The sequence below is a fragment of the Odocoileus virginianus genome, chromosome 8 (genome assembly GCF_023699985.2).
Source record: "Odocoileus virginianus isolate 20LAN1187 ecotype Illinois chromosome 8, Ovbor_1.2, whole genome shotgun sequence".
NCBI classification, from domain to species: domain Eukaryota; kingdom Metazoa; phylum Chordata; class Mammalia; order Artiodactyla; family Cervidae; genus Odocoileus; species Odocoileus virginianus.
The window spans coordinates 70899756-70926999 of NC_069681.1; the positions used below are offsets into that span (position 1 = coordinate 70899756).

The window sequence follows — 27244 nt, forward strand, 5'->3', positions numbered from 1 at the left end:
ATTAAAGAATCTTTAAGGGCCACTAGTCTCAAGAGGTGATTAAGTTCTATTAGTTACTATGCCTCTCTACAAATATTTTAAATTTGGAATCATTGAAAAATACGACCTGCTACTGAAAGCAATTTTGAGAACTCTGTTCCCCAAAGAGAAATTACTATGTGAATCATAGGGACATATTTGTATCTTACAATATACCTTATAATTTATATTCAGTATATTCCTGAGGATGGCATTATATTAAGAATTCTCAATTTAAAAAAATACATAATTTAACTTATACTTTTCTTTATAATAATGCCTGGAGGTGGACTATTTTCTTACCTCAAAAAACTGTAGTATACTAGCAAAAGTACATTATCTTTTGCTAGTTACAGTATAATAAGCATTTTGATAAGTTTTTTTAGGTGGTAAAATAGAATATTTCAAATTGCTCCAAATGTAGCTAGATTTTACATTCTGATTTTCAAATGACTTCATTCATATCAACAAAGGGGTATATCTGGAAAAAAGTGTATCTGTTGAATCTTTCCTATAAAATGTTCAGTGCTTTAAGTTGGAATGTGCATTTCAACTCATGTATTTCAGAGAAAAACAACAACAAAAAAACTGTTAAAGTCCTTCTCTCACATTTTCTTGTTCTGTTTCCTGTTAGTTTCTCTAAGAGGTGGGAGAGGAGAGGACGAATTTAATCAATATTTAGGAGGCAAAATTAGAAAGGGGTCTGTTTGCCCATGAAGGATGGGAGGACAAAGAGAAAGAGCTCAAGGCTGTGTCTGAGTTCCAATGAGAGGGGTGAGAAGCACTAATGCCCAGGAGTGAAAGTAGCTCAGTCATGTCTGTCTCTTTGTGACCCCCCAGACTGTAGCATGCCAGGCTCCTCTGTCGATGGAATTCTCCAGGCAAGAATGCTGGAGTGGGTGGCCATTCCCTTCTGATATTCCCAATCCAGGGATTGAACCCAGGTCTCCTGCGTTGCGGGCAGACCACTGTCTGCACCACCAGGGAAGCCAATGGTCAACAGAGCCTGGGGTAAGGGCGCTGGCTCCTGGAGAAGTGGCAGAACTTGGCGAGGTCGCGGTTGTTTTCACTGGGCCTGTTCACGCTCCTTCCCATTCCTCACCACCATGCGTTTCTGCTTACCTTCCTTGTCACCAGCCAATTCTATTCCTTACTGTTGGCTGTTTTTAAGACACCCCCATGTGGATGGCAGGAAGTGAGGTTTCTTCGCCTCCAGCCACTGCCCAGTGCACCTCCTCTCCCACTCTGACGTGAGTGCTGTCATCCTCTTCTACTGTCACCTAGTCCTCCCTTTAAAGCCCCTCAGCTCCCTCCGCCCAGAGGGCTTTCTCACAACACCCCACCCACACCCCACTGCTCTCAGGACAGGCCCAGACTCCCTCCCTCTCACCCTCGGAGTAAGTCAGGTCTGCTCACTCTGGCTCACACCCAGCTGCCCTCACAATCACAACCCACTTGCCAAACAGCCTTTGTCCTCAGCTGATATGTCTGCAGCTGGTCTTTCTTCCCCCTTTCTGACTCAACCCACTGCACAACCTGCTTCCACCCAAACGCTGCTGTGGATGCTCCGAAATTCCCCTCCTCAGGAAACGCCTTCGGCTGAGTCCTGATGCACCTAAGAGCTGGTCCTCAGCTAAGGACAGTGGAAGGCCCGCCCTTCACAGAATGAGAGCTGGTCCTCCGCCAAGAAGGACCACCCTCCTCCAAGTTCTGCAGACCACCTCCCCACCCCCACCCACTCCGCAGAACCCCACACACCCAGAGAGGCCTCCAGTCCCTTCATTCAACACAGAGCAAGGCCTCCTCAGCTTCCATCTCCCAGGGCTCCCCGCCCCCAGGGCATCCTGCTCACACCAGGCGCCCTTCTCCAAGTGCTGCCTCCAGGACCCGCCCAGCACTAGACCTGCCCTCACCACCCCCCAGGACCACAGCCCAGCCTACTCTCAGTGAGGACCCTTCCTGGCTCCGGCTGGGGCTGGTTCTCTGACAAGGCCTCCGCATTCTCTCCGAGGCCTTCTCTTCGTACTTCAGAGGCTCTGCCTCATCCTTCCCCCAGGCTTAATAAAACTGATGTTTAAATACTTTTTCTGTAGTTGCTCTAAGAGTTTGTGAAAATTACTTCCAATGTAATGAGTACTTTATTGTGATTTTAAAAAAATCTATTAAAGAACACAGTGTTATAACATCGTCTCTGTAGATTCTCTAATATATATTCTCCAATTTATAGGTGCAAACCTCATAACTTAACTCCTTAATAATGTCTCTGTTAAATAAAATGCAATTGGAATTTTAACAACAAACCAAAGTTACCTTTATCGCCGAGGTCTCTAAAAAAAGTTGATCCACAACCAGCTTTTTTGATTCCTGCTAGTGTATCCTCGATATCCTTTAAATACACATATTAAAATCTTTCATAAATTAAGTAATTTATAAAAGTTAATTTTCCATCTTAAAGAGATATCTCCCCTCCATTGCTTACCTTATCTGTCAGCCTCTTGACAGAACTTTTACCTACAGCAAAGAGGAAATATTACTGAGTGCCCATATATTATAATACCTTGGTAAAACTCAGCTTCCATTAAGAGAGAAAACTGCTTGAAAGACAAAACAAGTTTATAAAAAATATAAATCTGGCAATTTTAGCTAAGATCTTTAAACAGAAGTTACAAGCCAGAGAACTCTAAACACGAACACTGCAGTTGTATGTCAGACTCATCCTCACTGTCACTCCGCTCCAAACACATGGGGTCTTCTAATGGCCTCTGACCTATCATAGCTGTCCAAGTGAAATAAATTTGTGCCAAACACAAATTCTTTCCTTACATGATTATTAAAATCTGTCTCCTTTTGCTTTAATTGATTATAAACATATACACGTTTCAGAATGCTACCTTTTTAAACCCTGCAAAGTTCTTAAGTTCACAGCTCCCCAGTCAGATCTAAAGGGTGGCCAGCACAGCTGTTCATTCTAAAGTGATGTTACTTTTAACAGTTTCCTACTGGGTAACAGATTAAAACTCAGGCTTTTAACCATCTTCTTTATACTGACCTCATTTTCTCTCATTTACTGTAAATTCTAAAGCAATCACATTGCTTGTTTGGTTGAAACTTTTTCTGAAGACAACCTCAAGCCATTTTACACATCCAGAACACTGAAAAGTATGTTGTTTATTTCTTCTGTAAGATATGTGCATCACTAACTTCCCTTCTTGTTCTCAAAATTATCTATAAAGGCCCTTCAGTACAATTACAAGTGTATGAGAATTCACAAGACAGGTTAAAAAAAAAAAACCTTTAGATGTGCCTTTTTGCAGTTTGGGATGCTTACATTTGGATTATAAACTTACTGGGGACAAATTCTATTATCTATTGTTAATAAATTACCAAGATTTTATTTTTGCATTAATAATCAAAAAACACTAGCTGTGAATACAACTATATAAATTTCAGAAACATCTATGACCATGTTGGTAAGCTTAGGAGCCACTATTTTGGAATGATTGTTTGTTGCTGATAAACTAGTAACCAGATTTTAATACTAGGTCTATTATAATATGAGATATGAGATCATCAAACACATAAAACGCTCCCTGTTATTTCACGTTGATTACAAGTTTTGCTTGGTACTTGTATAGGTATTTGATGATCAAAAATGGAGAAACCATGTACTTAATGAACTTCTCGCAAACATTTTTTCAAAACAGTATCACTAATTAGAAAATGGTAAAGAAATTATCTTGGCTGATAAAAAAGTTTGGGGTACATTCTGTTACAAAAAATTCATTTTCAGGCTAAAAAGAAAAGGCAGAGCTCCTAGTAGAACACATTGTCTCACTTCCTTAAACACTTCTCTTGAGTCAGAGAGGGGACTGTGGTGTTTCACACCCAGGACGCTCTGCTGGGGTTTCTTTAGCGCCTCTCACCCAGGCTGCTGGGTTTTACACCCTTTGTTTACGGGCTCCCCCAGGAGAGAGACCAGGCATCAGAGTAAGAGATGCGAAGTCTGATGTACATGAGAGGCATGACCACTGTCCATCTGACAACAGCAACAACACTGGGACACGGGAAATTCACTGCAATACAAGGATTCTTTTTCTGGTAGTCCTCTTCCCCCACTTTTTAAAAACGGAGGTAGAGTTCATGCACAATATTAGTCTCAGATATATACCAGTGTTTAATAATTTGGATAAGATATTGGCTGTATTTCCTGTGCTGCACAGTACGTCCTTGTAGCTTATTTTATACGGAGTACTTTGGACCTCTCAATCCCCTACCTCCATCTTGCCTCTCCCCGCTGCCCTCACCCACCCTGGTAATCACTAGTGTGTTCCCTCTGCCTGTGAGTCTGTTATTTGCTTTACTTTTTAGATCTTCATATAAGTGATGACATAACAGTATTTGTCTTTGATTTATTTCACTGAGCACAATACGCTCCAGGTCCATCAATACTATTGCAAATGGCAAAAGTTCATCATTTTTTATGGCTGAGTAGTACTTCACTGTATGTATATGCCACATCTTCATCCTTTTATCTGATGGACACTCGGGTTGCTTCCGTGTCCTGGATATTGTAAATAGTGCTGCTACATATGTACAGATCTTTTCAAATTAGTGTTTCTTTCTTCTTTGGATACATGCCCAGGAGGAGTGGGACTGCTGGATCATATGGCAGTTCTATTTTTATTTTTTTTTTGAGGAGTCTCTACTGTTTTCCACAGTGTCTGCATCAACTTACATTCCCACCAACAGCATATGAGGGTTCCCTTTCCTTGACAGCATTTGTTATTTGTGTTCTTTTTGAGGATGGCCACTCTGATTGGTGGGAGGTGATACCTAATTGTGGTTCTGATTTGCATTTCTGTGATGATTAGCAATGTTGAGCATCTTTTCATATGCCTGTTGGCCATCTGCATGTCTTCTCTGGAAAAATGTCTATTTAGGTCTCCTGTCCTTTTTTTTCCCCCCTTGAGATTGAGCTGAATGAGCTGTTTATATGGTTTGGAATATTAACCCCTAATCAGTCATATTATTTGTTAATATTTTCACATACATAAGAAATTCATTCTTACTGTTTTCAGAGCTATTTCATACATATTCACATTCTCATATAAAACAACAGCCAAAAAGGTAGATTCAGAGGTGAGGCTGTCTTGCTTTGTGGTGCGAGTGTGAAAGGATGGAAAGTACACGGTGGCTTTTCTGGGCAGGGAGGAATAAATCTTCAGGCACTACGATGGAATTTTGGCTCAAGAAGCAGAATGTTCTAAAAGCCTCCACCTACTCTGGAGATTCCAACACATGGTTTTCACTGTTTACAGAGGACTTCTGAAGTTGAAAACCAGGAACAAGCACACCATGTTACAGGCAAACAGCCATTTTAATACTTAAAATAAGTAAAACTGCATTACTACATATTAAGTACAGTTACAGGTCAAATAAATCTTTGCCTGTAGCCAAAATAAAGTTATTTGATAGCCATAACTATAAAAACATTGCTAATGGTATCTAATTCAACTTCATTTTGCTAGAGATCAGCAGACTCTCGACACATAAAAATTAGGTAATAGAGACACTTACATCGTTTCATATCTTTTGCATAAATACATGGAAGAGCTCTGGCATCAATATCAGGATTGGCGTTAAGAGCTGATTACTCCAACACTTGCTTGAATTCGGTCCCAGCAATGATGGAAATCACTGCATTGCATGCAATTCCACAGAATCTCATACTTAGAATGCTTTTACAAAGAATATCAGAAGAATAGTAATGTGCTTTGGGCTTAGATTATAAAAAGAGTCATGTTTTAAAGATTTCATTTCATTTATTTCATTTCACACTCATCTCTTCTTTTTAATGATTCTTTTTTACATCAATCAGAGAAAAACAGTAAGAAAGTTGATAAAAAGCTTACGAGTGTCTAAAGACTGTAAGAGTGGAGGGAAACTGACCTTCCTGAATGTTCTCCCAAGGAGGAGAAATCTGTCTTTAAAGAAAAACAAAAACAAAAAAACCCACCATGGTCCATGGGCTTTAAACCTGCTCTTCTCACACTGGAAAATGCCTCCTTTCCAGTCAGGCTGGGGTGGGGAGTGGTCATGTGCCAGGCGACAGATGAAAGTTTTGCTCCCCTGACGCTTGACACCTACGGACATGCTTCTTAGGCCCATCTGGGGGACGGTGTGCACATGTGTCCACAAGAAGGCCTGCAGGGGAGAGCGTGTTTCCGTGGGCGGATGGCACAGTGCTCGATGCCGCCAGGGCAGACAGTGCTCACGGCCCAGTCTCGCCCACGTGCTGACTCTGCTCCACTGCAGGGCGGGGAAGGAGACTTCTCAGTGAGTCCTTGGCAGACCAAAGAGCCAATATTTGGAAAGTGAATTTATCAGAAGCTTTACGTATTTTTAAGACTTCTGCATTAACTCTTACAAATCAGCTCACTTTTCTGACAGAATTGTACTAGGTGAAAATGTTTTGGTTTAGAATCAACATGAGGAAAGCATATAGAGAGTCACATTTTTATTATTTTAGTCTCTCCATTTTTTGTAAAGTATAATAATTTTAAAATTAATATTTTAAACTGGCAACAAGGATTAGTTTTATATATATTTTTTTATAGCTTTACTGTCACATTTTACATACCACAGAGTCCATTTATTGAAACTGTATAGCTCAGTGGTGTTTAGTATATTCAGAGTATATTATATCAGTATATAGTATATTCAGAGTGGTACAACCATCACCACCATCTAATTTCAGAACATTTTCATCAGGCCCCCAAAAGAATGAAAACTCATCAGAAGTCACTCTCCTGCCCCTACTTCTGGGCAGCCACTAACCTACTTCCTGTCTCTGTAGACCTGCCTGTTCTGGCCACTTCATACACATGGAATCAAGCAATATGTGGTCTTTGAGACTGGCTTCTCCCATCCAGCATAACCTGCTCAAGGTTCACGTGTGCTGCCATGTGCATCAGCAGGCAGACCTCGGAGGAGTGTGGGCTCAGTGCTCAGCACCCTCTGCCTCTACTACAAAGACATGACATCTTTCACGGCTCTTTCACATTTGTCCTTTAACTATTTCTCAAACTTGCTGATCAAAATGATCACCTGGGAGTGCCTGTTAAATATACGGGAATATAGGACAGGCAGCCAGATAAGGATGAGAGGGTATTACTGATTCCATGACCCTATCTCAGACTTTCTGAATCAAAATCATGAGGGGAGACAGGGGAAGGACTTGAAATTTTAGCAAAAGGCTCTCTCTAAATTTACTGTCAAGTAAGCTCGGGAAATTCTGTCATCACCTGGATTAGAGAGAATGAAATGGTACCCAAAATTACAGAGCGGGAAACCTCAGAGATGTGGAAACTCAGCCCCAAGTCAAATAGCTACAATAGTGGCAAAGATAAAAAGGATCTCTTTTACCTGCAACAATTTTAAAATTTAAGATTCATTTGTAGAATTTCAAAAGTCTTAAGATAAATTCACCAAGATACACACTCATCCAGCAATTCTGGCACATGCACCCAATAAATTCTATGGTTGCCCTAATTACAGCCCTTTTCAGAGTAAACTGTTAATGCCAATGGGTTAATCTTAATTTGGACTATTTATACCCTTACGTATTTATGTGCAACAAAATCTATGTTGAAGTAGAAGTAAAGGCACAAAATGTACAGAGTCCAGAAAGATAAACACCAGGTAAAAATAAGTTTAGGGGCTAATAAATTTCAGACTGGTGTATTTCTTTCTGTTTATACATGAGGATCATGGGTCACTGGGCTGGCCCTGTGTTTCCTTGTTTTTCTGTTCACCATGATCCACAGGAATGCAATAGAGATTATTCTCCTTCTTATCCACAGTGAAAAATGAAGTACATCATATGCTTAAAGGATGCTTTATTCGGCCTTCAAAATTACTCAATTCTTGATTTAGCTAAATGCCTTCTGATAGAGTTTAATTGCATTCCAATGAAAAATAAAGTGGAAACATTATAAGAACCTAAGTTGGTTGAATCAAACACTGCATAAAAACAAGAAAGAAAAAAAACATGTAAACTTTAAACTTCATTAGAACAGACTGGACTACGGCTAAAACCAGGTAAAGTAAAACTTGGGAAAATTCTTTTGTTTTTAAACTTTTTATTTTATACTGGGGTATAGCTGATTAAGTGGATTAAGGCTTCCCAGGTGGCTCAGTGGTTAATAATCTGCTTGCCAATGCAAGACATATAGGAGATGTGGGTTCGGTCCCTGGGTTGGGAATATCCTCTGGAGTAGGAAATGGCAACCAACTCCAGTATTATTGCCTGGAAAATCCCATGGACAGAGGAGTCTGGTGGGCTACAGTCCATGGGGTCGCAAAGAGTCAGACACAACTGAGTATGCATGCACTCACAGAGCTGATTAACAATGCTGTGATAGTTTCAGGTGAACAGTGAAGGGACTCAGCCACACACACACATGTATCCATTCTCCCCCAAACTCCACTCCTGTCCAGACACACATTGAGCAGAGTTCCATATGCTATACAGTATGTCCTTATTGGTTACCCATTTTAAATATAGCAGTGTATACATGTCCATCCCAAACTCCCTAACTTATCCCTCCCCCACAACTGTAAGTTCATTCTCTAAGTCTGTGAGTCTCTTTCTGTTTTGTAAGTTCATTTGTATCATTTCTTTTTAGAGTCCATATATAAGGGATGTCATACGATATTCTTGTCTGACTTACTTCACTCAGTATGACAATCTCTAGGTCCATCCATGTTGCTGCAAATGGCATTATTTCATTCTTTTTATGGCTGTGTAATGGTCCACTGTCTATATATACCACATCTTCTTTATCCATTCCTCTGCTGATGGACATGTAGGTTGCTTCCATGTCCTGGCTATAGTAAGCAGTGCTGCAATGAATACTAGGGTGCATGTATCCTTTCAGATCATGTTTTTCTCTGGATATATGCACAGGAGTGGGATTGCAGTGTCATATGGTAGCTTTATTTTTAGTTTTTAAAGGTGCTCCCATACTGTTGTCCATAGTGGCTGTACCAATTTATATTCCCACCAATAATAGTGTGGGGTGTTCCCTTCTCTCCATACCCTCTCCAGCATTTATTGCTTGTGGATTTTTTGATGATGACCTTTCTGGTTGGTGTGAAGTGATACCTTATTGTAGTTTTTTGATTTGCATTTTTCTAATGATTAGTGATATTGAGCATCTTTTTATGTACCTTTTGACCATCTGTATGTCTTCTTTAGAGAAATGTCTATTTAGAGCTGCCCATTTTTGTTTGGGTTGTTTTTTTGATATTGAGCTATAGAAGCTGTTTATATATTTTGGAGATTAATCCCTTGTTGGCTGCACTGTCTGCAAATATTTTCCCCCATTCTGTATGTTGTCTTTTTGTTCTGCTCATGGTTCATGGTGTGTTCACACACACACCACAGATTCAAGAAGCTCACAGAATACCAAGCAGGATGAACACAAAAATAAACTCAAAATGGATTAAAGGCCTAAATGTAAAACTGACACTATGAAACTCCTAGAGGAAAATACAGGTGACAGAACACTTTCTGACATAAATCATAGCAATATCTTTTCGGATTTGAATCCTAGAGTAATGAAAAAAAAAGGGGATCTAATAAAACTTAATAGCTTTTGCACAAAAAAGGAAATCATGAAAAATCCAGGAGAGGATTTTTTTAGATCTTCACTGTGAGGACTGCTGGGGCCCCTCATGGCTAGATTTTCACAAATTTCTATCTTTCATGGTAGCCCATGCTCAGATTCTAGCAACTTTTAAAACATTCCTGCCAGATGCTGGCTCTGGCAGTGGCTTCCAGGCAGCATGCACCCTGGGTGGGCTCTGTCTCTGTGTCTGTCTTCTTCAATGTTCAGGTGTGTGTGCCCTGCGGTCTCAATTCTCTTGTGGACTTAAGAAGAGCTGTTGATTTTCTATCTTTCAGCTTCTTTTTTGCTGTGAGAACAGGAATTGATGACATCCACGCTCTTTACCTGTTGAAGAGGCTAACCTACTTTTTTAAAAGAAAATTTTGTATCTCTCCAATTACTTAGACTAATTTTCTAGAAGTGAACTTATTGCATCGATATAAGTATTAATAAATGTTGCAAAGGTTTCTGATACATACTGTCAAGCTTTCTCCAAAGAAGTGTGAGTCTGGACGCTAGGGTGGGGGTGCTCACACACACAACACCCATGTCCACGCAGATCCCAGCAGGAAGAAGAAATACTTTCTCCTGGCCAGGCAATGAAAAGTCACTGCACTTCAAACCCCCACTTTCCTCCAGTGGACTGTTTATTTATATTTTTGGCTGTTCTGCATTTTCATTGAGACAGGTGGGCTTAGTTGGCCCGACACATATGGAATCCTAGTTCCTGGACCAGGGACTGAATCTGTGTCCCGTGGGCTGGAAGATACCTTCTTAACCACTGGACCCCCAGGGAGTTCCCTGGAGTCCTTACTGATAACAGGCCCCCAGAGCTGCCCTCTCTTCTCTAACAGTTTCCCCAGAGCTGTCCTTTCTCTTCTCTAAGACAGTTTCCCCAGAGCTGCCCTCTCTTCCATAAGACAGTTTCTCTCCTTCACTTTAGGTTGCTTGTGATTTATCACTGATGCATGTCCCAAACTGCAATTCTCTACCTCTCTCAAATAAACTGTTCTGCTGGTAACATAACTGGCTGCTTTTTTTTTTTTTTAATCAATTTAGATGAATAGAAGCTTACCAAAATAATTTAAATACACTGTTACCACACTATTTTCCTTCTCGTAAGCCTTCACTTCAGTCTCTCTCACAGGTTCAAGATGAACCCCCATCCCCACCAGAAACACACGTCTGTGGTTGGTGAACAGGGTCACTACAATCTCTACACCTGGCCCTTGTTGTTTTTCATTTGACCTCTCACTTCTCCCCAGGACCATCGTCCGGTCTAGCTATAGGTGAACTCACTGTCCCAGGAACAGGCCGTGACCACTCATTTGTTCAAGTCATCCCTCAATACCAATAATGCCTTCCCAGATCTTCTCAGTCTCCCAATTAGACCTTCACATCTCACAGCTCATCCTGCCCTGGCCCACTCCGCCTGTTCCATGTGCAGCTACCCACAGGGCAACACTGTGGATGGTGTCCACTCTGCAAGGTGTCAGGAAGCCAAGAACTTTTCACAGAACACTTTGGCAATACAGGGGACAGGGGCGGACCATGTCTACTCTCTGCAACGTTAAGATAAATGAAAATAAGGATTGCTGACAATTTGGGATAGCTGAGAGTTGACAGTTTATGAAATAAAATTATTTAATTATAGGTTTTGGAGTTCTGCTTCTTAATTCTATTTTTGCAGGATGTTTTTTGCATCATGACTCCATTATATGACTCTCCTAATTGCTTTAGCCTAGTTTCTTTTTTTGCCCCCAAAAGAAAATGTTTTTTTTTAAGAAAATGTTTTATTGATTTAAAACCTAACATCCTGGATGAATTAGTTATCCTATTAATACTTTATTTAGTGACATTTAAAACCTTACTTTTTTCTCTCTTTAGAAAAATCCATGAACAAGCAACTATTTCTTAGATAAATAAGTTCAGTACTACAAGGGAGGAAAAGTTTAAATAATTAAGCACATGCATGGTACAAAGAATGATGATAATTAAAATGAAGAAAAAGTTGTTACAATTCTGAAAACCAGAGGTTTTTCAGCCCTAACATTTGATTCCTTAACTTCAAAAACCAAACCACTTACGCTGGATGTGGTCGAACATGACAGAGAAGAGGAAGTCCCGGGGTGTCATGTAGTACTCCCCACCATACTCCAAGGACGAGAACTGCATGAAGCGCTGTTTACGAGGAGACGGCTTTCCTGTAATCTCTCCGGAGTTCACACTTCTCTAAAAGAAAAAGAAATCGAAATTTTAGGTTTTTTTCCTGGCATTAGTCCCCAGCTTAGATACTTCTGGAATAAATGACCTGGGTTCGATTCCTGGGTTGGGAAGATCCCCTGGGGAAGGGAACAGTTACCCACTCCAGTATTCTTGCCTGGAGAATTCCATGGAAAAAGGAGCCTGGCAGGCTACAGTCCACAAAGTCACAAAGAGTTGGACACAAACAATCTTTAAAGAGTCGGAATAATCTTTAAAGAGTACTTTTAGTCGTTAGGTCTCACAACCTCCAAATTTTGAAGTCATTTACTGAAGAGAGATTTACTGGAGCACTGGAGACAAAGCAGAGATGCGGTGAACCCACAGCCCCAAATAGGAGAGCAACAAAGAACAAATGCAAGAAATTCTGTGAGGCAGTAAGATGCACCATGAAGGGGGACAGAGCTGGATAAGGAAGTGCTAAGGAGAACACGTCACAGAGGATGGACAGGGAAAGGTGACATTCAGGAGGTGAAGCAAGGCAGCTCGGGAGCCAGGTGCTCTGGGGAGGGAGCACTCTGCAGGCAGGAGGTGAAAAAAGAACAAATGCCTGGGAGAAGGCATGGTGTGCTCCAGGACCGCAAGGCGGAGAGGCTCAGAGTCAGGAAGGCAGCAGATCAGGTGAAGATAAAGCACAGCCTGTCTGATAAGGGGCCCTGTTTCAGGAGTGTATTCACACAATGCATGGAAAGTGCTTCAAGAACAGAAATGGGTAAAATACTGTCACTGGAAGAGTCAGTATTTTAGGCCACAGAGACAATATGGAGACAGCTACTGCTAACCTGCCACTGAGCACTTGCTGTGTGCTTCACGCTAAACTATTAAGTATTCTCCATGAATTATATTTGACCCTCACAGTCACTGAACAGCAGACACACAGTAGGTATGAAAACTGTGGACAAAATGGTAGAGATAGGTAAAACCATGTGTGTCCAACTCAACAGTGTTTCCATCTCCTCAGCACCACACTACCCTCCTACCCACACGGGGCACCCCAGGCAGACTGGAAGAGGGTGACAGACCAGCAAGCACAGCGCAGATGCTAAGGTCAAAACAGTAACCCTGACTCAGATGCATCATCTGTGAACTATGATAGCACACGGCCCTCAGGATGCTTCCTGAAGGCAGCGCGCTAACCTGGACCACAGCGTCTTCCGAGACATATCACTTCCTCTTCACGCTCACATACAAGTCATGCTCACTGAGTGCTGACTGCAACTCAAACAGAAAAAATAGCGATTCCAGTTGCTTAAACCTCTCCAGATTCAAAGCCATCAATAGCTCCTTATGGCTGAGCTCAGTCCTTTGACCAGTATTAATTCTCTCCCTACAATGTGACAACTGGTTTCCTTGAGCAGCTAGTTTTATGCTTCTTTAGGGCTTCTCTGGTAGCTCAGCTGGTAAAGAATCTGCCTGCAATGCAGGAGACCTGGTTCGATTACTGGGTCGGGAAGATCCCCTGGAGGAGGGCATAGCAACCAACTCCAGTATTCTTGCCTGGAGAATCTCCATGGATAGAGAGGTCCTGTGCTAAGGTCCATGGAGCCACACAGAGTTGGACACAACCGAGTGACTAAGCACAGCACAGCGGTGCCTGCCAAACACTGGGTGCAGACAGGACACTCAGTAACACTGCATGACAGCACCCTGTCTCCTTGAGACCTTGCCTGTTCACATCTCTCCTTTTCTTCCCCATGAAATTACTACTAGCAAAATACCTCAAGAGGCATGTCTTAATCACACAAGTCCATTCTAGTCATCAGAAAATTGAATTTCATCATATTTTCTGAACACTTTATACATGAGGCAGATACATTATCATTTGATATATTATCAAGTGGATAGTATTTGTAGGAAACTGGTAGGAAACAAGACAAACACTAATTCCTACTAGAGTGATTCACAGAGTGTCTACAGATGGGACACAGAAGGGAGGGTGGGCAAGAATCTTGTCAATAGACATCACAGCACTGGCGAAGTCTGAGACAAGAGACAACACAGCATACTGAAGAGCTGAAGTTACATGTGGACATACCCATTATTAGCTTAAAGAATATTTACATTTATTATATTAATGTTAATATACAATCTACTAAGAGAATTTTAAAAAGTAAATAATGTGTCAGAAATATGTATATGTATTTCCAAATCTTTAAATAAACGCTGGCTCTTTTATACTATCTAACACCTAAGTTGTTCATAATGAGTTAAAAAAAAACACCTTTTACCTAGAATTGCCATACAACCCAGCAATCCCACTCCTGGGCATACACACCAAGGAAACCAGATCTGAAATAGACACGTGCACCCCAATGTTCATCACAGCACTGTTTATAATAGCCAGGACATGGAAGCAACCTAGATGCCCATCAGCAGACAAATGGATAAGGAAGCTGTGGTACATATACACCAATATACATATACAATATTACTCAGCCATTAAAAGGAATTCATTTGAATCAGTTCTAATGAGACGGATGAAACTGGAGCCCATTATACAGAGTGAAGTCAGCCAGAAAGATAAAGACCAATACAGTATACTAATGCATATATATGGAATTTAAAAAGATAACCCTACATGCAAAACAGAAAAAGAGACACAGATGTACAGAACAGACTTTTAGACTCTGTGGGAGAAGGCAAGGGTGGGATGCTCTGAGATAATAGCATTGAAACACATATACTATCAAGGGTGAAAAAGATCATCAGCCCAGGTTGGATGCATGAGACGGGTGCTCAGGGCTGGTGCACTGGGAAGACCCAGAGGGATGGGATGGAGAGGGAGGTGGGAGGGGGGATCGGGATGGAGAACACATGTAAACCCATGGCTGATTCATGTCAATGTATGGCAAAAACCACTACAATATTGTAAAGTAATTAGCCTCCAAATAATAAAAATAAATGGAAAAAAAAACACTTTTTACCAACTTAGTCCCTTTTCTTGTTCTTGTTCAGTTGCCAAGTCGTGTCAGACTCTTCATGACCCCATGGACTGCAGAATGCCAGGCCTCCCTGTCCCTCACCATCTCTTGGAGTTTGCTCAAGTTCATGTCCATTGAATTGGTGATGCCATCCAACCATCTCATCCTCTCATCCCCTTCTCCTCCTGCCTTCAATCTTTCCCAGCATCAGGGTCTTTTCGTGAGTCGGCTCTTCGTATCAGCTGGCCAGAGTATTGGAGCTTTGGCTTCAGTGTCAGTCCTTCCAGTGAATATGCATGGTTGATTTCCTTTAGGATTGACTGGTAATCCTTTTTACATAAACAAATTCTTCTTCCCAAACGCCAGCCAACTGAAGGGGCTAATTACTTCTTTATCCTCCTCCTCGAGTGGTCTCATAACAGGATGGATGGTTATGTTTCTGCTGGCTTTCAGGCCATCCTGTATCCTGTGGCAAACTTAACCCCGAAACCCCATCACTCGCTGCAGTCACTACAGGCCTGTCGTTGGACTTCCTCCCATCCTGCAGCAGCAGAGGCTGGCATGGTCGGGCAAGGAAAACACCGTGTCCACAACCACACTGACCAAAAGGCCAGCAACCCTGTCTGAGGGTATTTCTCTAAAGGGCTGGTACCCCAATGGGGGACAGAGTGAAAAACCAAAGGCCACCCCAGGGGATGGGGTAAGCCCCAGAAGGTCAGGAAGGCAGGGTGCCCAGAGGAGAGCTGGACACAGCCCTGCTCCTCCTCCAATCCCTCGGGCTGCTAACTGAACCACAGTCCTCAGAAACCCTGCAGCTGAGATTCTGGTGTGAAGACACACTGCTCAGCTCAGGACAGAAAGAGGTTAAGCTTATATATTCACACTGTCTTGGCAAATAACATATCTGGCTAGACCATCTGTTTAAAAACTGATGTTGGGCCTATCCAAATTTCATAGGAAAATGAAGATAGGAAACTACAATAAAAATCAAATTCTGAAAGAAAGCAGGGAAAAATCAGAGAAAACAAAAAATGATGGACTTTATAAAACATCGGAGAGCAAAGATGAAGATGACGGACACCTGAAGGGAGCTGCCTAGCTCTTAATAAACAAAAGCAGCAGAGGAGAAAAATGGCGGGACGAAACTAAAAATTTTAAAAAGCAGTAAAGACTAGAATCAACACTGCAGAAAATATACAAACTAACGATGGCGGGGAAATCACACAGAAGGCAGGAGAAATGCACAGAGGAAAGCAATTAGGGAAATGAACATGCACACGTGTGACAGACACCAGGGGCTCAAAATGAAAACACTGTGCTTCAAGGAGAAAACGAACAAATCAAGCACCTATTTCAAAACCAGAGTGGAAACCTCATGGACACCCGCAGATTTAGAATTTAGGATGCTATCTGCCACAGCCTGCGTAAGGACTGCACGGGAGACTGGTCACTTCTAGATCTTTCAGGAAACCTAAATAAGGCTAGAACCAGGACACACTTATTGCTGGGATGAACCTCTTAAAAGCTGTTCTCAGAGAAGGTAATACACAAACTGATGCTGTGAAGGATTAGGCAAGACGCATTCCTGCAGTAATTCTTGAAGACATACATCACGCTTGTGGATGTACTCTGTGAGGAAAAGAAAGGTAGTAACATGCTCAAGCATGCCAGGTAACATGTTACATGTTACCCAAGAGGCTGGAGAGAATTTTTCTGCCCATCTTCACCTTCAACTAATTTACTGCAGTTTCAGAGAACTACTCCAGTAGGTCAGACTGAATGGTACCAATCCTGACGTTTATCTGAATGAGATTTCCTAAACACGTGGAGTCAACCCTGTTGGCCAACGCAGACTGTTACACATAAATAACGGAGAGCCTGGCGGGTGGTGGTCTCTCAGGAAGACAAGAGCGAGTGGAATGTGCTGTTGGAGATCAAAGCGTGGCCCTCCAGACCCACCGGGCTGGGCTGGAGAGTGACGGAGCTGGGATGCGCTTCTCCAGCCTGCATCAGAAGCCAAGTGTACGGGAAGGGAGGGGTGGAGAAGCCGGGGTGGAGCCAGCCTCAGCCTGAGAGTGCCGTCCACATGGTTCTGGTTAAACGTAAAATGCTCCATGGCTTTCAAGGATTACTTGTAATGCAGTAAAAAATGTGACAAAGGAATTAAGAGCAATGAGTGATGTGGACTGGATAAAAGAGATCTTTGAAAGCTGATGACTTCTGTTAAAACATTTCAGGAGTTTATTGCCTTTAAAGCAACAGGTGCTTCAGCATTCTGTCTCTACTTTTTATCCATGAAGTGACAAATTGGAAAAAGTGCTCTGTTCTTTGTTGAACATTCTTTGGTTTCTGCATTTCTCAGGAAGAAGGTGGGAAAAGAACAGGCCTTCTTTACAATGCTTTCAATATGTCCAATATATATACACTGCATCAGACAAAATGTAGTAAAACCCATTCATTTGGGGGGTCTTTACTCTGGAATTTGCAATAATCTGGATAAAATGTAACTGTTTTGCTGTCTTTGAACTTTCTGCGGTATAATTAAAGAATATCTTTTCTTCTTAGGGAAAACTTTACAACTGGAAACTTTCAGTCATTAGAACTTTTCCATTTCATTCTGAATCAAGATTTTATTGTACATGAAACAAAATACTACTGGACTAAATTAAAAATACTCACTATGTAAGCTATGCTTCATGATAAATTCTACAAAATAACAGAGTATTAGTGAGGGAGTTGAAGGTCATTCCTGGCAAACCTGCAAGCTCTGGGAACTATTCTCTGGGGCCTCTGGATATTGTTTTCTCTGTGTGTTTAGTTGTGTCCGACCATTTGAGACCTCATGGATTGTAGCCCACCAGGCTCCTCTGTTCATGGGATTTCCCAGTCAAGAATACTGGAGTGCCATTTCCTACTCCAGGGGACATTCCCGATTCAGGGATCTGAATCTGTGTCTCCTGCATTGGCATTCAGATTCTTTACTACTGAGTCATCTGGGAAGCCCATTGTTTCCTCTAGTGATGGCCTAGTTTAGAGAAGAAAGCTAGTATGCCTTTTCCTTGATGAGCACGGTGAAATGAAATTATATACGCCTATATAAATGAGTTAAAGATATATCTCCTAGGATCGCAGTCTGTCTGAAGAGGAGGGCCCACTGTCAGGATGCTGAGGAGTAAAGAAGGAAGTGTCGGGACTTCCCTCCTGGTCCAGTGGCTAAGACTCGCACTCCAAATGCAGGAGATATGGGTTCCATCATCCCAGTCAGGGAACTAGATGCCACAAGCCACAACTAAGCATTCACAGACTGCAACTAAAGATCCTGAGTGCTGCAAGTAAGACCTGACTCAGCCAAATAAACAAATAGTAATAATAAAAAAGCCAGCACCTTCTCTATCCTGATGAGATCACTGAGCAGAACAGCATGTTCCTTTCCTCCGTAACTGCTTTTCAGGAGGCAAATTTTTGTTTATGTTCTAAACAAAACATGTAAGGTAGGTTTCAAGGGATTAAACTAAAGGACAGGAGCCCTAACTGAACATCTCAGGGCCTTTATACAGCTTCCTCAGTGTCACTCAGTAGAGCCACAACATGACACTTCCTGAAAAATGACAGCGCAGATTCAGCTCACTGCCCTACTCACAAGGGAAACACCCTTGTTACAAACCTCCAACACCAACTTACTTAGCAAATATCACACATCTCCTAGGACCAAGCAGTGTATAAAGTGACACAGGAACAACCAGCCCCTCTCTAGTGGGGTAAGAGCTGGACCAAAGTATGAAAGGAGCATTTAGCAAACGCGAAAGCCCCACAACAATAAATCCCAATCTCCGATAGTTACTTTCCCAGTGTTACTTATCAGCCATGACTCTGACTTCTTTTCAAGTGAGAGAGAGGTGCATGTACCTCAGTGTTCACAGCAGCAGTATTCACAACAGTCAAGAAATGGAAGCAACCCAGAGTCCACTAGCAGAGGAATGGATAAAGATGTGGTATATATACACAATGGAATATTACTCAGACATGAAAAAGAATGAAAAAATGCTATTTGCAGCAACATGGATGGACCTGGAGACTCATACTGAGTGAAGTGAGTCAGACAGAGAAAGACAAATGCCATATGCTATCCCTTATAGGTGGAATCTAAAAAGTGACACAAAGGAACTTATTAAAACAGAAACAGACTCACAGACATAGAAAACAAACCTATAGTTACCAAAGGAGAAAGAGGGCAGGGATAGCTTAGGAGTACAGGATTAACAGATACACACTGCTATGTACAAAACAGATAACCCACAAGGCTTTACTGTATAGCACAGGGAACCCCTCCCCCCCCCCAAAAAAGAGACAGAGATGTACCAGAGTAATATTTTTCATTATTCAGTCAGTTCAGTTGCTCAGTCGTGTCCGACTCTTTGTGACCCTATGAACTGCAGCACACCAGGCCTCCCTGTCCATCACCAACTCCCAGAGTCCACCCAAACTCATGTCCACCGAGTTGATGATGCCATCCAACCATCTCATCCTCTGTCATCCCCTTCTCCTCCTGCCCCCAATCCCTCCCAGCATCAGGGTCTTTTTCAGTGAATCAGCTCTTCACATGAGGGGGCCAGACTACTGGAGTTTCAGCTTCAACATCAGTGCTTCCAATGAACACCCAGGACTGATCTCCTTTAGGATGGACTGGTTGGATCTCCTTGCAGTCCAAGGGACTCTCAAGAGTCTTCTTCAACACCACAGTTCAAAAGCATCAATTCTTCGGCACTCAGCTTTCTTTAGAGTCCAACTCTCACATCCATACATGACCAATGGAGAAAACCAGAGCCTTGACTAGATGGACCTTTGTTAGCAAAGTAATGTCTCTGCTTTTTAATACACTATTTAGGTTGGTCATAACTTTCCTTCCAAGGAGTAAGCGTCTTTTAATTTCATGTCTGTAATCACCATCTGCAGTGATTTTGGAACCCCCCAAAATAAAGTCAGCCACTGTTTCCACCGTTTCCCCATCTATCTGCCATGAAGTGATGGGACCAGATGCCATGATCTTAGTTTTCTGAATGTTGAGCTTTAAGCCAACTTTTTCACTCTCCTCTTTCACTTTCATCAAGAAGCTTTTTAGTTTCTCTTCACTTTCTGCCATAAGGGTGGTGTCATCCACATATCTGAGGTTATTGATATTTCAATAACCAGCTTGTGCTTCTTCTAGCCCAGCCTTTCTCATGATGTACTCTGCATATAAGTTAAATAAGCAGGGTGACAATATACAGCCTTGACGTACTCCTTTTCCTATTTGGAACCAGTCTGTTGTTCCCTGTCCAGTTCTAACTGTTGCTTCCTGACCTGCATACAGGTTTCTCAAGAGGCAGGTCAGGTGGTCTGGTATTCCCATCTCTTTCAGAATTTTCCACAGTTTATTGTGATCCACACAGTCAAAGGCTTTGGATACCTTATATAATTAAATTTAAATAGAAGACTACTATCTTGGTCTGGTATTAGTAAATTTATCTGGGTTGTGACCTCTCTTTGGGCGACCGAGGAGTACAGTAGCACGTAACAAGGAACCTTCTGTGATATGAGCTATAATCTAACTGCAGGAACCTTGCACACTCATGCAAAAAGGTCTCCTCAAAACTGAGAACTCTAAGTAAGTCTGGGCATAGTGCTATCAGAGGGCTGAGTCAGAAAGAGAGGTGATCATGAGGGTGACAACACTCAGGAGACTGTATCTTACAGCATGCAGTGCGGAGAAAAGATGGATTGATTAAGGGACTCTTTCCCATCCGTTCATGGGAATAGCTGCAGTCTGCAGCTGTAAGTATTTTATAGTTTGGGATTTCAGGAGGAAAGTGAGTCATTCGTAGTCTCCTCTGCCACGCCACCACTTTCTCCCTGATCCACTCAGAGTCCCACACCCCCAATCCCCAGCATGACTGTCTTGCTCCACACTTCCTCAGTTCACAGAAGCACAGAGTGAGGGTGGGTTTCCACAGCTTGTGGGTCAACACGATGGTAGTTTACTTCTCTACCGCCAAGTCCCTTAAGCCCATACCCTGACCCTACACAAAATTTGGTATTAAAAAAATGGGATTAAAAACACCCACCACCACCCCTCAAACAGCAACATGTTGCTTGCGTACAAATTTAACCCAAACAAAAAGAATAGATTTTTTTGAAAATCTTCAGGTAAAAGGAAAAATAATGAAAGCTTTAACAAAGGGGCAGATTTTCAACTTCTTATTAAAAACAAAAATTACACTTCTATCTTAAAATTCCATTGACATCATTATCTTTATGAATTGGCCTTGAACAAAACAAATACTGCACTAATTTAAAGCATCAACCCTAGTTTTGCTAATTGCAAACATCACTTTCCTGAAACTGACTGGGTCTGCTGGTACGTCCTGAGTTTCAGTTGTTACCTGGCTCCCTCCGACGAGCTTCAAAAACCTTTAAACTGCAGCTCTTTCCAGGAGACAGATGAAGTAACCACTTGGCTTCTGACTGTGATTAAGAAACATCACAATGGTAAGCACGTGAGTTGCTTCTTGTCCCTCGCTCATTTGTTAAGTGTTTGGGTTGTCTCCTCCTCTAAGAGTCCTTCCCCGTGCACCTGTGTGGGTTAGGTATTTTTCAGAGTGCGCATGCGGAAGTCGGAGAGCATTCACTGAAGCCTGGTAACTGTGGACAGAGTCTGCCCGCTATGTGCCTGCCTCAAGGACTGGCTCTCTCTCTCTCTTCTGTGGTCCCAGTGCCTACCATATGGTTAGTACTGTTAAATGTTAAAAAAAAAGTGTGCCAGAAATGAATGAACCTTTATGAACGGGAACCAATTCCAAGTGTGATGTTCAAAAAGTAATTAAAAAATAGATTTCAGTCCTTGAATCAACAGGCAAAAGGGTTTTGTGCTGATATAGTTTAAATCCTGCTGTTGTTGTTGTTCAGTTGCTATTCTGTCTGACTCTTTGCAATGGCATGGACTGCAGCAGGCCAGGCTTTCCCATCCTTCACTGTCTCCTGGAGTTTGCTCAAATTTATGTCCACTGAATCAGTGATGCTAGCCATCTCATCCTCTGTCACCTCCTTCTCCTTTTGCCTTCAATCTTTCCCAGCATCATGGTATTAACAATTTATTAAACTATCTTTGGGTAACTAGGTATGTACTCTATCATGTATAACTGCACCTAAGTGTGCACACAACAGATATAAAGACCGTTTGTTTCCTTTTGTTACAACCACAAATCACTTACTGCATACTGCTAGTGACTATAGTGACTAAAGATGCCTTCATCAGAGGAGCACAGAGGCAGAGCTGTGGACAGGTGGTGACAGTGGCAACTGAACCCAAAGTGTGTTGTCTTCTTCTGTGCTGCTACAGAAGTCAGGGAATCTTGGAAATGGAGGCTCTGAAACCGCACTGAACCAGCTGCCGCACACTTTCTGTCCGTAAATCTGAATGATCCAGTGGACTTCAGACTTTATGTCGTGTTTGGTTTAGACTGCAATGGATTTTTTCAGCTTCCACTTGGAGTTAGTGGACATAACTTAATACAATGTGTCTAAGACAAAGTTTTGATTAAAATGTATTTGTAACAAATGAGCAGAGGTTGAATTGAACATTTTACCAAGCACTGGCAAAACAGGTAAAGTTACTGCTTTAACAATAAAAGTATTAAGCCACATGTCATTTATATTTCTGTTGATGTTTGTAAGTTAAATCACCAGCAAATGAAGCAATACATAGACTACATGACATGAAAAGGAAAAGTAATGCACAGATGTGATTACATAGTTTGGCAAATTAATTTAATGTTAATTAAAGCTTTGTTTTGTACCTGTGAAGTAGAAACATAGAACAAATCATTTATTTTTTAAAAAGTATTTATCTATTTATTTGGCTGCACCAGGTCTTAGCTGTAGCATGCAAGATCTCTGATCTTCGTTCATGCAAACTCTTTAGCTGTGGCACACGGGATCTAGTACCTTGACCAGAGATGGAATCCAGGCCCCCTGAATTGGGAAGGCGGAGTCTTCGGCACTGGAACACCAGGGAAGTCCCCGTTTGGATGCATGTTAAAGAATAATCTTTATCTTGACCCTTGAGACTTTAGACTCTTATATGAGAAACAAAACTAATGAAAACTTAACCATTTATTGTAAATTGTCACATACATACTTTAAGGGTAGGCATGGACAGAACTAGCACCTGGATAGTTAAAAAGGTAATCCTGCCCTTTTAACATTTATTTTCACGTCAACTTACTCCTCTACTCTTCATAATCAGGAGCATAATTCTAGTTAAATGTGAGAACAGAGTAGAGAAAAGGAAGGAACATATACGTATAGGCTAAAATATGGCCTGAAGTTCTGAAAAGACTCAGGAAACCCTAAGAGCCAAACCTGAATTGCTAGTGAAATTCCAAAGAGCTGCTCTGAATATCTGAAGACTTGGATAATTTTGCCACTTTGTTTAGTGCAAAAATCAGTTTCTACATATTTATGGCTGCTATTTAGATACTCCTTTATTAATGACTTTATATAGTTATGTTATTACCAGTATTAAACATGTTACTATGAAACCAAAAGTAGACTCTTTAGGTTCTGAGTTCTTGAATGACCCACCTCACCTGCATGCTACAGGGTGAAGAGAATAAACGTGAAGACACTCTCTCAGGTGATAGGTCTTTATGGTTTAAAGGAGAGGGATGTGGAAATAGAGGCATCTGTGTGTTTACAGAGACGTTTAACAGATGAGCCAGCATAACAGGGCCAACAGACAGTACACTGGGCTAGAGAATGTACAGTCAGCACACAGTGAAGGACTGTTCAAAGAGAAGAGCAAACATGCAAATTATTTGATCTGAGCAGAGAATCATCCAAAACCAAAGAGGAACGCAGTGACAGGATCAAATAGCTCACTGGGTGAGCTGTTGGGAGGTGTCAGCTGTTCACGCTTCTTCCTTGGCAGCCACAGCTCAGGGGCGCCCACCCCAGCCCGGCACCCAGAGCAGGAGCAGCCACAGAGAGGCTCCTGACCCGACTCTGGCCCCAGAACTCCCCAGGATCGTGGGTCTGAACAGCGGCAGAAACCCTATCAAGGGATCTGCTTCTGATCTGAACTGGCTCTAATTCGGTCAGTTAGCAACAAATGTAAACTGGAAAAGATTCTGCCTTTAAAACACTAATAGTGTGATTTAATCTCTTGATATTTATACATTGCACACACTCAGAAACACAGACACGAACTCATTTGTAATTTCTTATTATGCATAATCTTCTAATTGTGTACTCCAGCAAAAGAGAAACATGATTGATCTTCCCAAACAGCAGAGAAGTTAAGCCCATCATACTTTGCTTGGGAATATCTACAACAGTTTGTGGAAAAAACATTGTGCTTTCCTACTTAAGGTTCATTCTGTCTAACTTTAAAAATGGTTTGCATTTCGGGCACATAGCAGCCCCATGATGGAAGACCTAGGAGGAAGACACCTGGAACTATGTTGTGTGACAGGAAACACTGAAGGTACACAACTGCTAGTATAGGACACACCAGCCAGACAGTATACATGTGGACAAAACTAAAGATCTTATAAGACCGTATTTCTTAATGAACAGAAATCACAAATTTTATTCTGCAATACCCCACATTCATGAAACTTCTACAGATGTCAATGAAAAATGTCTATATACACCAGGCTATGCTTAAATATAGGATTTGCTATTGTTGTTCAGGTGCTAAGTTGTGTCTGGTTCTTTGTGACCCCACAGACTGTAGCCCCCTATCCATAGGATTTATTAGGCAAGAATACTGGAGCGGGTTGCCACTTCTCCTCTAGGAGTTCCATTGGGTATTATTTCTATATTGAAATTATTCATAATCTGAAACATTTAACAATCTTTTTTTATGGAGAGCAGATTATTAAGAGAATATATTTGCTATTGTTTATGTTACCAAATATTTATCACTTTTAAAACTACAACTTTTAAGTTCATATACTGCTACAATTGACGACTTCAGATACGTTTATGCACTGGTATAATTAATAAAGCTCCATTACTTACAGTAACAAAAGCATTAATTTGAGGACATTATCTACCAGAACACATGCTTCATAGAATGAGCATAAACAGTAATTTTTTACTTCCAGGTTCAGCTAAATAAACATAACTACAAAATGACAGATTAAAAATGCTTCTGCTTTTACAATTTGTTTTCCTTCCTTTCTTGCCCCTCTGTCCCCATCTCCCCGAAAAGCAACTCCAAAGAGTTACAGTAGGATACAGAGATAGTGTCCTACCACACCAGGAAGGAAGGAAAGACAACTTCTTATTTATGCAGGACAAATAGTTTTGCCCAAAGCACAAACTACATCTAATCACAGGGTATAACTCATCTCTCTTTTCATAATCTGGCCACTTACACACTTTGATTTCTGACTTCCATTTGGGTTTATTAACATCAAAGCTTTGTCATCCCTTATCTGTTTCCAGACACATTTTTACCTGAGGCAATAAAGTATAAAAACTTCTTTGCATTCTTGCTTTACTGTTGCAAGAAAGCTTTCGTCTTCATTAGGCTTACAGTGTTTCACAGTTATTAAACCTCTGTATGCTGCTATCAAGTTCATCGCCCTTGGCATAACCAGTTTTAAATGCACTATCATCAAATCCAAGGGACTGTGCACAAATATACCCCAATCCCAGCAGATGCCAATATATTCTTGTTCTACCTTGCTAAGATCTTACTAAGGTCCTTTCCTCCCCCTTCACAAAATAGTGACCCCAAATACAGTCAGACAACTTGAAGTAAAATAAAGCAATGTCAATTTAATTTTTCTAACTTTTTATTTTACATTGGAGTACAGCCAATTAACAATGCTGTGATAGTTCCAATGTGCCACTTTAATTTTATGAATTGTTTAGAGCACTTATAGCAAATTAAAGTATTAATAGTTCCATCTCATTAATTACACTGAGTTTTTAAAATATTCATTGATATGCAACAGAAAAGGAGTCCTGCATCTAGTAACACCTGCAAAACTGCTTTCCAAGTTAACATATTTCTGACTTCGAACATGAAGATCCACACTCCTTGCTTTTATTTATTTAAAATGTGTGACCATTTGTTTTCGTCAGGCTCTACTCACAAAACGAGTTCAAAATGTGAATTTAAATAGTACCAAAGAAAAACCACCTTTGATGTTCTATTACTATTTTAGAATTTAATTTTAAAATGTAATGCCATGATGCAATATATTATTCACATTAAACTCATAATATCAGCCTTCTTAAAAATAATGTTAGGTAATATATTTTAGCTACAAGGAAAAATCCACTAAAAGCAAGCCATCAGAAGTCTGTGGCCACTGGCCCAAGCTCTCTTCTTAATAAGTGCGTGAACCCGTCTCCCCCATCCTCCACCGCTTTCCTCTCCAGCAGTAGTCATTAGGAGCCCTCTGACTCACCCAGTGTCTCCGATTCTACCTCCTGATTTTCCAGAGCAGTTCACCATCAGGTGTATAGCCAGCTGCTAGGTTAGCCACACCCTCTGATTCCCCTCCCCATTAGGATGAAGGAAAACTTATTCATCTCAGAGCCTGACCTTTCTTCCTGGGCTCGGGCTCCAGGAGCTTCTTTCCTTCCTCAAAGATGCCCACCTCTAATTCCCCCACAATCAGAGCTGGACCAGGTTTTGCCTCCTGATTACATCACTCTCCCAGCAAGTGTTTCTTTTAATACCCTTTCAGCAACACTTCTATAAAGAAGCATCTCTGTCACCTGATGCAAAGAACTGACTCCTTGGAAAAGACCCTGATTCTGGGAAAGATTGAAGGCAGGAGGAGAAGGGGATGATAGAGGATGAGATGGTAGGATGGCGTCACTGACTCAATGGACATGAGCTGAGTAAACTCCGGGAGCTGGTGATGGACAGGGAGGCCTGGAGCGCTGCAGTCCATGGGGTCGCAAAGAGTCGGACATGACTGAGCGACTGAACTGAACTGATTTGCTTTCTCTGCTTCCTTATTTCAGTCTCTCCTCAACACACTCCAATTAAACTGCCCCCAGTATTTCACTGAAATGCCATTTTTCAAGGTCAGCAACAACTCCCCTTTATCAGCATGCCCAAAGTTCAACTGTCTGTCCTCACTGTCAGTTGCAACAGACCTAGAGGATTTACAGATTCAAGGAGCTCTCTATCAAAATCCCAATGACATTCTTTATGGAAATAGGAAAAAACAATCCTAAAATTCCTATGGAACCACAAGACTCTGAAAAAGTCAAAGCAATCTTGAGTGAGATAAACACACCTGGAGGCATCACACTTTCTGATTTCAAAATCTATTACAACACTACAGTAATAAAACCAGAAGTGGC

General features: G+C 41.5%; 1 protein-coding gene across 3 annotated transcripts in view; it reads right to left on the bottom strand.

Annotated features, from left to right (window-relative positions):
* MICU2 (mitochondrial calcium uptake 2) overlaps positions 1-27244 on the bottom strand; it is a 56452-nt gene that overhangs the window by 18240 nt on the left and 10968 nt on the right. For 2 of the 3 annotated variants that reach the window (XM_070471665.1, XM_020881081.2), the window contains exons 2-4: positions 11777-11921; positions 2498-2529; positions 2329-2404 (exon numbers count right to left, since the gene is read on the bottom strand). In XM_070471665.1, the coding sequence (XP_070327766.1) occupies positions 2329-2404; positions 2498-2529; positions 11777-11921 (253 nt within the window). The remainder of the gene's footprint in view (positions 1-2328; positions 2405-2497; positions 2530-11776; positions 11922-27244) is intronic. The other variant, XM_020881082.2, reaches the window with a different exon arrangement.